Source organism: Bombyx mori, chromosome 25 (assembly GCF_030269925.1).
Source record: "Bombyx mori chromosome 25, ASM3026992v2".
Taxonomy (NCBI): Eukaryota; Metazoa; Arthropoda; class Insecta; order Lepidoptera; family Bombycidae; genus Bombyx; species Bombyx mori.
Genome location: NC_085131.1, coordinates 14,017,633 through 14,030,729, shown reverse-complemented (window position 1 = coordinate 14,030,729; position 13,097 = coordinate 14,017,633). Strand labels below are relative to the sequence as shown.

General features: G+C 39.5%; 1 protein-coding gene across 1 annotated transcript in view; it reads left to right on the top strand.

Moving 5' to 3' along the window:
• The window catches only part of LOC101743213 (nephrin), a 133,830-nt gene that overhangs the window by 107,730 nt on the left and 13,003 nt on the right, over positions 1 to 13,097 (top strand). Inside the window, exons 8-12 of the mRNA XM_012688614.4 lie at positions 6,093 to 6,223; positions 6,741 to 6,900; positions 7,771 to 7,927; positions 9,111 to 9,250; positions 9,925 to 10,061. Coding sequence (XP_012544068.1) covers positions 6,093 to 6,223; positions 6,741 to 6,900; positions 7,771 to 7,927; positions 9,111 to 9,250; positions 9,925 to 10,061 — 725 coding nt within the window. The remainder of the gene's footprint in view (positions 1 to 6,092; positions 6,224 to 6,740; positions 6,901 to 7,770; positions 7,928 to 9,110; positions 9,251 to 9,924; positions 10,062 to 13,097) is intronic.

The window sequence follows — 13,097 nt, the reverse complement described above, 5'->3', positions numbered from 1 at the left end:
CTTTTTCATTGAGCTAGTTTTTTCTTTTTGTTTTTGATATTATCTTTTCAAAAGTAACTTCATAAAATTTCATTCGAGCATGGACGAAACGAAAGGAACACGAAAATAAAACAGTATCACACGAAAGTCAGTCTTGTGTAAATCAAAGAGTAAAATATAATAGACTTTGAAATTATTTTATTTCGCAACGACAGTAAACTTTCGAAGAATAATTGAGAGAGAGAGAGAGAGAGAGAGAGAGCTTGCTTCGCACGGACTCGTAATAAAATTTCAGAACTGTCGTTTGTTTCCACGCTCAGGTGTCGTGGCAAAGTTCGTACTCTTCAACTCATATTTACCTGTTTTATAAGGCACTTCTTTACTGTTTTATATTCTTTCGTGCAGTCAGAGAACTATATGTATTTATAGTGGAATCAATAGTTTGAAATTGCTGCTAAGTTGTAAGTTTTATTTATTATAAACTAGCTGACCCGGCAGACTTCGTAGTGCCTCAATCGATAAATAAAAGACACATCAAGGGGACACATCAAAGGAAAAACAAAATTGTTTGTTTTCATATAATTCCGAGCTTTTTTATATTTTCTCACCTTTTAAACCTTCCCTGGACTGCCACGAATAATTCAAGGCCAAAATTAGCCAAATCGGTCCAGTCGTTCTCGAGTCTTAGCGAGACTAACGAACAGCAATTCATTTTTATATATATACAGATACATTACTGATATTTATTATGAGTGATAGGACACAATGAACCCTCACGGACGAAATAGATATATATGTATATTACCACTATCTATTTTTATTACGAAGCAGTAGTGCCTGCCGGTTTGAAAGGTGGATGAAATGATATACACGTCCCATAATTTAGGTATATGTAAACCTAGGCTTTACGAAGTCTGTGTGTTCCTGAACTACTTCACACCAAGCGAACTGCGAGCTTGATTTTCTTGCTATGCAAAGAAAAAAAACCTCAAATGAATTCTCATACGATAAAAAGACCTTTCATGATTTTTCTGTGGAAATTTTATATTCTCGTTTTAAAAGGAGTACGGACGCGACTTTGTTAAAAGTTAGAAAATTATGTTCCCTTGGTTTTTGGATTAATTTTATTCGAATTCAAAACATTTTAATACTAGCAGTAATCCATAATACCTACTTGTTAATCCTGAAAAAAAAAAATGAGACGATTATATAGAAATTTTACCTTCCAATAAAATTTGTATTATGTTTCCTAAGACGTCCGAAGTCCATTATGAGAGTACATCGTCTGATTTCCACTGCAGGTCGCTACATTTGACTACTTCCGTTTCCTAAGTCCCGCCTACAGCGCCCTCTATAACGACTGGAACCGAGCCAACAAGCAAAGACAAGCCGCCATATTTGTCATTGTGCGGCTCATAATGATGGATGTAGCCCCAGGAAGACATTATCTGGACTTCGGACGTCTTAGGAAACATAATACAAATTTTATTGGAAGGTAAAATTTCTATATTATGTGTTCCGTTTGACGTCCGAAGTCCATTATGAGAGACTGTTTGTTATTTCCTGGTGGCTTGTATTTGTAATAAAATATTTATTTAAAACGCAACAATGTGACTCATTATGTTTAATTAAAGCAAAGCTTAAATTAAGCACATAGTTTAAATTAATTGAAGGTGGTAACCATATAATTTATTACCTACTTCATTGAAATCGACATAATATTATGATTTAGGACAGAAATACTGAGACAGAGATTTCTCACAATTTATATTTGTGTTTGATGCATTAATAATATGTTTTTGATAGAACTTTCTAAAAGTATGCTCATGTTGCCAGTTACCTTTAGCTAAAATATCATTAATGTGGTAATTTTCTACCCAATTTAAAGATGCCACTGCCGCTCTACAACTTCCGGCTGAGGCCTGAATACCTGAATCTGCTAAAAGACGTTTTATCCAACTACCAATCATCGCTGCAGTAGCCGGTTTAGTAGGACCTTTAGTTGCTAAGAATAGATTACTTACATTCCCTCTGGTTTGATGTGTCATATTCACTAGAGTGCGTAGCCAATATACTGCATCAATGCGTAGGTCAGGAGCAGTCACGAATGTCCAACTTGATTGTTGGTATGAAGATGAATCAGTTTTCGACCCAAATATGGGATGTAAGGTAATAGAATCAACATTATCTATAAAATGGTCACTGTCAACATGCAATAGAGTAAGGTCATGAATTCTGCGACCCGAAGATAATAGCAAAATAGCAGCAGCGTGCCTGGAGACTTGGTATAAACTATTTAAATCTATATTATAATCTTTTAAATAACAAATCAAAATTCTCGCATCCCATATAGGTAATTTAGAAGGTACAGGCTTTGCTAAGGATATAGCTTTCAGTATATGTTTTACTATTGGGCTCGAAGTTATTTTTATATCCGATATAGTTTCGCAAACAGATGCTATAACGGACTTATGAACTAAAATGGTTCGGTAGGAGAGACCATGAGATAAATACAAATAACCGAGATATCTAGCCACATTTGCTAATTCGGGTACCCGAGAATTAATACTATTTTCTTGACAAAACCTTACCCACTTATTCCAAATAGGGGCGTATGTTATTATCGTAGACTCTCTCCAGCACGATAATAATAAGTTTTTTTCCTGCGATGTCCATGTCCCCGTCAGCGTGTCCCACCCAAAATGAGCCAAGCTTCCAGGTGTAGATTGCTGACATGGGCTGGCGGTAACATTGTCATTGTGTCCACCAGACTGGTGCTCAGATCTCTGAGTTTTACGGGTCGTCTGAGGGCACGTGTTTTCAGGTCTGGCCTCCAAAAGGGCTTCTTCCACTTGGGTGCCACTAGTATGTACCGACCTGAGGCTGAGTTGAGATGGTCCAGCACTCGGGGTATCAGACTGGGCGGCGGAAACAGCCACGCCAGTCGGTAGTGCCAAGATCTGCTGAACGCGTCGTGAAAGTAGGCGTTCGAGTCTAACAAGTCTTGAGTGACATAGTTTGTTACCACATGAGCGGTCCGAGACGCAAACAAGTCTACGTCTGGTGTTCCCCACAGGTTGAATAGCCTCGTGGTTGCTTCTTCTGTGAGATGCCACTCGGAGCCGCCGCGATTGCGTGAGAGGTGGTCGGCTTCGGTGTTGTACAGTCCCGGTAGGTGGTGAGGGAGAAGTACAACATTGAGGTGGTCTACTAAGGTCAGCAATTTTCGAGTTAGATCTAGCAATTGCCGTGACCGGGTTCCTCCTTCGTTTTTTATGTAGGAAACTACTGTTCTGTTGTCGCTCTGAAGAATTACTGTTGAGTGTTGGAGCAACGTCGCTCTGGAGGTTATGGCGGCTATCACTGCATACATCTCCTTCATATTGCAGTGCTATTTTCTCTGGTGGAGCTTCCATGGTCCTTCCACAGTTTCGTTGTTTACAAGGGCTCCCCATTGAATGTCCGACGCGTCGGTGATGACGTGGTTCGTGGCCATTCTCTGAGGATGAATTGGTGTCTTCTGACTGATGTTCACTAACCACCAATCCAGCTCTGTACGTACCTCGTCTGGATACTGCTTTGGTAAATGAGGATACCTCCTGAGCTTGTTGCTGTGGTACTGCAGGACTCGGCAATGCAACCTTCCCCGGTGGGTGACGAAAGTCGCAAAGTTGAGATATCCTAAGAGGCGTTGAGCCTGCTTTAGGTTCCAACTGCCGGCAGCAAGTCGCACGAGCAAATTCTGACGAATTTTTTGTATTTTTTCCAAGGGCAGAGACTTCGTGTTGGATTTGGTGTCCCATACGATTCCCAGAAAGTTTATCAAGCTCGTCGGTGTCACAACCGATTTTTTTATATTGATCGACCATCCTAAGCTGCTCAGAAAACGTATGGCCATTTTTACTTGAGATTCCAACACGTTTCTGTCCTGGTGTACGAGCAGATAATCGTCCAATAAACCACTAGTCGCAGACCCTTCTTGCGAAGTACTTCGGCTGTCCAGTTGGTCACTGAAGCAAAAATTCGCGGTGCTGCAGCTAACCCGAATGGCAGACAAGTCATCTGATGTAGACGACCCTGATAACTGATCCGGAGAAACCTTCTGTGCTGTTTTTTTATTGGTAGATGATAATAGGCCTGGCTCAAATCCAGTTTGGCCATCCAATCTCCATGTTGTAAAAACTTGAGAACTTGTTGATGGTAGAAAAGATGAAAATGACTCTGTTTCGTGTACTGATTCAACGCCTTGAGGTTGAAAATTATTCGATGACTTGGGAATTATGAAAAGAGGAGATATGAAAGACGGTGTCAGGGGTGCGGGTTCTAAAACTCTCAATTGAATTAAATTCTGAATTTCGATTGACATCAGAGGTGATGTTGGAGTTTGATATTTTGCTAATACATCCAAGGTTGGAAGAACCAATGGAGGTATTTTGTTGAAGGGTATTTGAACACCCGTTATTAATTTCAAAATAACGTTGGGGGGATTGAAGAGAGTCCAAATGTTTTGATAGAGTCTTAGACATCCGCCTGAAAATCTTGTTGAGTCATTTATTTTTATTTCCTGACTTTCTTCCAGTTTTGTACTTGCGCCCCCCTCCTCCCATTCTCTTTGCTGAGGAGTTATTCGGATAGCCTCGCTCAGAAAATCTGTTTTCGGCCTCTTTAGTTTTATTGAAATTTGGCCTAGATCGAAATGGCTTTGAAGTGGTGGTAGAAGTCGAGGGTTCCGGCGATTTGGGCCGACTGCGGGTAGCAGACGGTGCCTGCTTTTGTAACTTATCAATACCACCAATCTTCTGTATATATGCCGATAATAAACCGGGATTAAACATATAATCACAAGAAGGAGGTATTCTCTCTATATCTTCTCTTATATATTTATCCTTTAATTTTTTCAAGAGATCTCTACGACGTATTTCTAAAACCTCAGCTCGCTTTCCACAAATTATTTGAAGAATGTCGTGAGAAACTGTTTTATAGCCGGAATCATTACCGAATAGTTGTTTCAGCTTTTCATAAATGGAGAAAGCATTAAGCTGAACGTCCGCTGAATTTGACCAGTCGACAAGGTTTTGTAACGCAGTATTAACGCATTCGTTCTGTGCCAAAAGGGCTTGAGATAATGCAGCAAAACTACGCTCCATCTGGAACCAACGTAGTGGACTAAAGGAGTTCTCGAGACATCGAAATTCCTCATTGACCTTTAATTCAGTAAAAGCTGGAAACGCTGCATACTTTTTCTGAACATCTGAATAGCGGACCGCGTTCCAAGCCGGCGAGTCAAATCTTTGCATATCTTTAATTTTGTCCACCCGTGTCTGAATTGCTTTCGGTACAGTAGGTTCTTTTATAGAAACGCTCAAATCTACAAAACTACCCGCCTCTGTTAATGGCCGACGTAAAAACTGTTCGTCAGTCGTTGATCTTCGATTGGAACTTGAAACCAGATCGGACACATTATTATTACAAGAGGTTGGTATTTGTATGTGTGAAAGCGGGACCACAGGTGTACGACCAGTAATAGCATAATTCGGAATTAAAATATTATTCACATGACTCACCAACTGTTGTGACAATAAGTCAAACCTTTTATTTAGATCTCGCGACCAGTCACGCTTTCGGCGTTTTCTTGGTGGTTCCTCGTCTTTATTTTCCGATGAATCCGAAGAAATATCCGGAGAAGTCGAAGAACTATCCTCACTTAAAGTTTTATTTAGATTAGGCGCGATAACCTCGTCACTCATTGCAGAGCCTTTGAGTTTTTCAAGAAACAGAAGATAACGATAACACTTGTTTGATACTAACTTTCTACTTTAAATCTCGAAAGTTATTTATAACAGTTTAAACTATCAAATTATTATTTTTTAAATATTAACGACTGCACGTGGGAAAAAACGACGCAACAATGACAAATATGGCGGCTTGTCTTTGCTTGTTGGCTCGGTTCCAGTCGTTATAGAGGGCGCTGTAGGCGGGACTTAGGAAACGGAAGTAGTCAAATGTAGCGACCTGCAGTGGAAATCAGACGATGTACTCTCATAATGGACTTCGGACGTCAAACGGAACACATAATAAAAATAAAAACTAACTATTTTTATTTTTGTTGCCAGATGTCCCTATAGTGACTTTGAAACTCGGATCTACCCTTAATCCTTCCCATATCAAGGAAGGTGACGACGTCTACTTCGAGTGCATTGTAAAAGCAAACCCGAAGACGCATAAGCTCACTTGGTATAAAGGAGTAAGTTTGAATAATTCTTGAATAAATGATAAGCAATTATATTGCAATTTTGATGACATCAAAAAGACATATGTCTCCAATTTTTGTAGTTGTTGTAGATGCGCCAATACGTTCAAGAACCATCTGGCTGTTCCATCATTAAGCTGTACCTCATCGCAGAGCATTTTTATGAGGTCGCCGCTACACGATTTATTTTTTAATTTTTTATTACTTATATATGGGTGGACGAGCTCACAGCCCACCTGGTGTTAAGTGGTTACTGGAACCCATAGAAATCTACAACGTAAATGCCGCCACCCACTTTGAGATATAAGTTCTAAGGTCTCAGTATATTTACACTGTGCGGACTCACAAGACGTCCTCCCACGAGTAAACTATATTATGACTTCCCAGGTGATGGTGGGAGGCCACTGTCGTTTACAGACTTCAGCTATGCTTGAAGCTAAGCCTAGTCACAGGTCTGTGTCGTAGGGAGTGGCTGGGCTGGATACCAACTTACGATATATATCTCTTTCAGACTAAAGAAATTCAACATAACGCGAGTTCTGGAATCATTCTCAGCGACCAAAGCCTGGTGCTGCAAAGCGTCAGCCGATCAACCGCCGGGGACTATAGCTGTTTAGCATATAACAGCGAAGGAAGTGCCACTAGCAACCCTGTGTCTTTATTGATAAGGTGTAAGTTGACTTGATAGTGTATTGGAAGGATATTTCGTTATGCCCTTAAAATTTTCCCTTTCCTTGTGTGATTAAATGGATCCTCTTTTAATATTTATTGCCGTTGTATTTGTTTCCTATGAAAATTTAAATAGGTTCATGATGAAACCGGATGTGCTGTGATTCCTTAAACGAATTGTTATAGGAAGTTCTATTTCTAAGGGTTTTTAATAATCTATACTTAATATTATAAAGCTGAAGAGTTTGTTTGTTTGAACGCGCTAATCACAGGAACTACTGGTCCGATTTGAAAAACTCTTTCAGTATCAGATAGCTCATTTATTGAGGAAGGCTATATAACATCACGCTAAGACCAATAGGACCAAGTGGAGCACCAATAAAGAATGTTTCAAAATTGGGGTATTTTTCCCTTTTGTGAGCTTACGCATTTTTTTTATTGCCATTGTAGGCAGACGAGTATACGGCCCACCTGATGGTAAGTGGTCACCGTCGCCCATGGACGTCAACAATGCCAGGGGCAGAGCCAAGCCACTGCCTACCATTAAGTACTCTCCGCAAGCCTCGTTTGAAGAAGGACATGTTATAGCGCTCGGAAAACACCGTGGAGGGGAGTTCATTCCAAAGCCGGATGGTACGTGGCAGAAAAGATCTTTGGAAATGCACTGTTGATAAACGCAGCGGTTCCAAATAATATGGATGAACTCTGCTCCGACGGCGGGAGGTGCGATGTTAAAAAGGAGATGAGGGGATCGCTGATGACGATGAGGGGAGATGATACACTATATGTAGATATACGCCAAAGTAACTATTCCACGCGGACGAATACACGGGCAAAAGCTAGTCATATTAATAAAATGTACTTGTTACCAGATGCTCCAGTGTGCAAAACAATAAACGAAGGAGAAGTGTACGGCGCTTTGAAACAAGAGACGGTGACCTTGAATTGTGCTGTTGACTCCAGCCCAGCTCCCACCAGCTTCAGCTGGATCTTCAATAGCTCTGGCGACCAAACGGAGCTGGCTGCGAAGTAATAAGTGTTTTTGTTGCTTAAAAAAAGCTTAAAGCTTTATCATGTTTTCGATGATAAAGCTTTAATTTTTTTAGCTTTACACAGAAACTCTAAACATGTATACAATAAAAATCTTAAATCCGTTTCATAGAAATCATATCGCACTGAATTTTTCGTGAAAATCGGCTTAACCAAGATTAAGCTCTATCTAAAAATTAACAAAAATACGTACAAAGCTTGAAATAAGCGTCTGCATATTTTTTTAGAAATACATAGTTTTTTTTATAAAGTTATTGAGCTTATACTAAGGCACCTAAAAGTATTAGAAAGATTGAAATTTGCTTGGTTATCATATACCTTTAAACGAGCAATTCTTGTAAATTAATATATACTTATATAATCTGAATCTCGGAAACGGCTCCAACGATTTTCATAAAATGTAGTATACAGGGGATTTCGGGGGCGATAAATCGATCTAGCTACGATTTATTTTCAGAAAATGTTGTTTTATTCGTGTTTTTAAGAATCAACTCTTCCCGACATCTATTGGCGAATAATAATACTATTTTTCTTAATTGAGGGCAACTAACCGTTTTAAAGATACAACAAGATGGCGTTATAAAAAAAAAGTGTGTGTGTCCGCTCCGACGCACGACTGGAGTTTACTGGATATAAAAAATTAAACGAAACAATACGAGAAATAGTTCTATATTACGACAACACGATACACTACAGATTATTAACAAATTAACGAGACACAAAACAAACGACTAACAAATATATGAAAATACAATAATGAGAGAAACGCGCGATCAGTACGAGGCTTTGTGGCGGACTGCCGGCGCAGCAGCCCGGCGTCACCTGCGATAACGCGGCCGCGCGTTGGCTCCTGATTGGCGCGCGCACGCATCACGCAATCAGGAGCCAATCAGGCGCATAACGCATTTCGTGTGACATGCTAGTACGATTTTGATTGGCGCGCGCACGCATCACGCAATCAGGAGCCAATCAGGCGCATAACGCATTTCGTGTGACATGCTAGTACGATTTTGGTCCCCATAATTTTCATACCCCGGGCCTATATATGTAAATCGATTCTAAAGGAGTAAACTCCAAAAAAACCGAGCGAAGTTCGGTCATCACCTAGTTATTTATTAATGTTCCAAGGGAATGGATCGTAATTATGTTGCGTTTTCTTTAGCACGTACACATCAGCTGGCTTCACTTCGAATCTTCGTTACACTCCGATTTCTGAAATGGATTTTGGCACGATACTCTGCATGGCAACTAACACAGTGGGAAGGCAGAAGATCCCATGCCTCTACAAGCTGATTGCGGCAGGTAAGCTAAATAATCTACCTTTGTGAAGTCGTCATGGCCGAATGGATAAGTTAGTTGATGTATGATGCAACAATTTCGCGGTTTGATTTCTTGAAACTGGCACCAATTCTGTTAGGATAAACTTGGTTAAATAATTTTCATCAGAACGAGATGTGTTTTTTATGTATAACATCTTTTCCACTCTTTAAACCAGAACGAATGTCTACGCGACAGAAAAGGCAGGATTGTGGTACCTATCCATGCGGACTCATAGTAGACTCGCTCAGTAAACTGATTTCACAGCTTAGACGTATGAAGCTATAACTGAAAAATTAAAAATCTATGACCAAATTTATATATAATCGATACGAACAAAGGAAAAACTTGATAATGTTCGTAAACTGTGCCCAAATTTACAAATTGTTTTTTTTTATAGCATAAATAGGTGGAAGAGCTCACAGCCCACCTAGTGTTAAGTGGTTACTGGAGCCCATAGACATCGACAAAGTAAATGCGCCACCCACCTTGAAATAATAAGTTCTAAGGTCTCAGTATAGTTACAACGGCTGCCCCACCCTTCAAACCGAAACGCATTACTGCTTCACGGCAGAAATAGGCAGGGTGGTGGTACCTACCCTTGCGGACTCACAAGAGGTTCTACTACCATTTGTAAATACTGTTCCCTATTGTTGTAGGACAGCCGACGGCACTCCACAACTGTTCAGTGGCGAACCAGAGCTCGGCCAGTTTACAAGTGGAATGCGCGGAAGGCTTCGACGGAGGGCTCCCGCAGGTTTTCTTCATGGAGGTCTTGGAACTCCCGGCTATGACCGTAATATTTGAATTTTATTATTTTTCAAATCATATCCTATGTCTTTTATAATTTTAAATTAGATTCGTTGTTGTGTATTGATTGTTACGATTCATAATAAATAGGAGACACCTTTAATAAGTTAACCGATATTAATTTATTATTAACGACTAGCTGACCCGGCAGACTTCGTAGTGCTTCAATCGATAAATAAAAGAACTAAACTTTTAAACTTAAAACAAACAAAAGGAAAAACAAAATTGTTATTTTTATTTAATTCCGAGCATTTTCATATTTATCTACCTTTTAAACCTTCTCTGGACTTCCACAAATAATTCAAGACCGAAATTAGCCAAATCGGTCCAGCCGTTCTCGAGTTTTAGCGAGACTAACGAACAGCAATTCATTTTTATATATATAGTTTATTAACCGATACTAAAACATTTCCGTTACTAAAAAGTACCTGTACCTGTACCACGGCATCCCAAGAACAGCAAAGATAAGATCGACCTGATATTATATAGGCATCGCAGTCCAAAGACGTGTTATCTTGAGTCACAGATTCGAAGCCTCGATCGAGTATTCAATGTTCATGATCGAGGAGTCAATGTTGTGCGCCTGTACAACAAAATCCCACAAGATGTTCAGAACCTACATATACATAGGTTTAAGAAAACTATTAAAGAACATCTGTGCAATAAAGCTTACTATAAAGTCAATGATTATCTAGAAGATTGCACAAAGTGGGAATGAGTTGCTCGCTCCGGGCATTTCAATATTGCAATAATTGTTACATTATAATAAGTATTGTAAAAATTCATATTTAAAAAAAATGTAACACAAAAAAGAAAAAAAAAAGAAAAAAAAAGTGTGTGTGTCCGCTCCGACGCACGACTGGAGTTTACTGGATATAAAAAATTAAACGAAACAATACGAGAAATAGTTCTATATTACGACAACACGATACACTACAGATTATTAACAAATTAACGAGACACAAAACAAACGACTAACAAATATATGAAAATACAATAATGAGAGAAACGCGCGATCAGTACGAGGCTTTGTGGCGGACTGCCGGCGCAGCAGCCCGGCGTCACCTGCGATGACGCATTTCGTGTGACATGCGCAATCAGGCGCATAACGCATTTCGTGTGACATGCTAGTACGATTTTGGTCCCCATAATTTTCATACCCCGGGCCTATATATGTAAATCGATTCTAAAGGAGTAAACTCCAATAAACTCCAAAAAAAGTGTGTGTGTCCGCTCCGACGCACGACTGGAGTTTACTGGATATAAAAAATTAAACGAAACAATACGAGAAATAGTTCTATATTACGACAACACGATACACTACAGATTATTAACAAATTAACGAGACACAAAACAAACGACTAACAAATATATGAAAATACAAATATATGAAAATACAATAATGAGAGAAACGCGCGATCAGTACGAGGCTTTGTGGCGGACTGCCGGCGCATGTACTAGCATGTCACACGAAATGCGCATAACGCATTTCGTGTGACATGCTAGTACGATTTTGGTCCCCATAATTTTCATACCCCGGGCCTATATATGTAAATCGATTCTAAAGGAGTAAACTCCAAAAAGACATGCCCACTGAGTTTCTTGCCAATTCTTCTCAGGACGGAGGCTAATTCTTGTGAATTGGCGGTAGTTCTTTTGACGTTCAACAAATATGTACTTTTTATGATGAATAGAAAAAAAATGGCGTTCCTGTCCATCAAAACGGAACATATCGCATTAAGAGACCAGTAGTAGCAGCTGCCCGTGTGGCTTACTATATGTCCCATCATGAGTTGGCGAATACCGTTGGATCGGCTCGACAGTCCGGTCCCAGAATATCGGCACCGACAAAAAAGCTACTTAATTTTTTTATATAGCGCTACGACCTTTTCAAATCAAATTTATTTCTGTACAACTCACGATTTTCTTATTTCAATAACGTCTACATAAATATCTTAATATCGAAAGATTACCAGTTCGTGTTTGGACTGTCGAATATGCAATTTACTCGCGAAATTACGTTTTGAAAAGCCACTTTACGAAACCAATAACAAGAATAGAATCTGTTTCGCCTCTCGCAGACTTTTAAAACAGCCTATTTACATGTCTAACGTGGCCCGCTCATGGCACGTGTAATCTGAAAGCATGTAAATGCGTCTCCAGTTTCCATCCAAAGCTATATGTGTCTTTTATTCAAAGTTAGAGGTAGAGTGGTGTAGAACCTATATATCGGTTCATAGCTGTCCACGTAAACCACAAGAGAGCCACGTACAATGGAAGTATGGAGATATCCTTCACTGGTGGTAGGATCTCTTGGGAGTCTGCGCGGGTAGGTACCACCGCCTTATCTATTTCTGCCGTGAAGCAGTAACGTGTTTCGGTCTGAAGGATAGGGCAGCCGTTGTAACTATACTGAGATCTTAGAACTTATATCTCAAGGTGGGTGGTGCATTTACGTTGTAGATGTCTATGGGCTCCAGTAACCACTTAACACCAGGTGGGCTGTGAGCTCGTCCACCCATCTAAGCAATAAAAAAAAAGATCGAAGTCAATGCTTAAATCACAATAGGAATTATTGCGAAAGTCAGACATAAAATACGGAAATCACATATCGAAGTCCATTAGCTGTGGTAGCTACTTAGTAGCAGGTAGGCTTTGGGCTCTTTTACTCACATATAACAATATAAAATAGTGATGGAAAAATGAGAGTAACTCTCTAAAGCAACAGTTCTCTGATAAATCTTCGACTCTTATCACTTCGAAAATATTTTTCAATGTCTGAAATCTAATATTTTATTTAAACCAATACGCGATATAACGTTAAACACATATGTACATAAACTATTATATTCGTAATATTTAATTTATATTTTTCAATAGGGCGACGGTGGCATAATAAGTTTTCATATGTGGGTGACCTTTTTCCCTCTCGTCAGTATCAAAAGAAAATTAGTATTTCGGCTTAGCGTTTTAAAGTAGCATTTCCTTTGATAGTGAAACTAGTCAGAATCACTTATGAGCC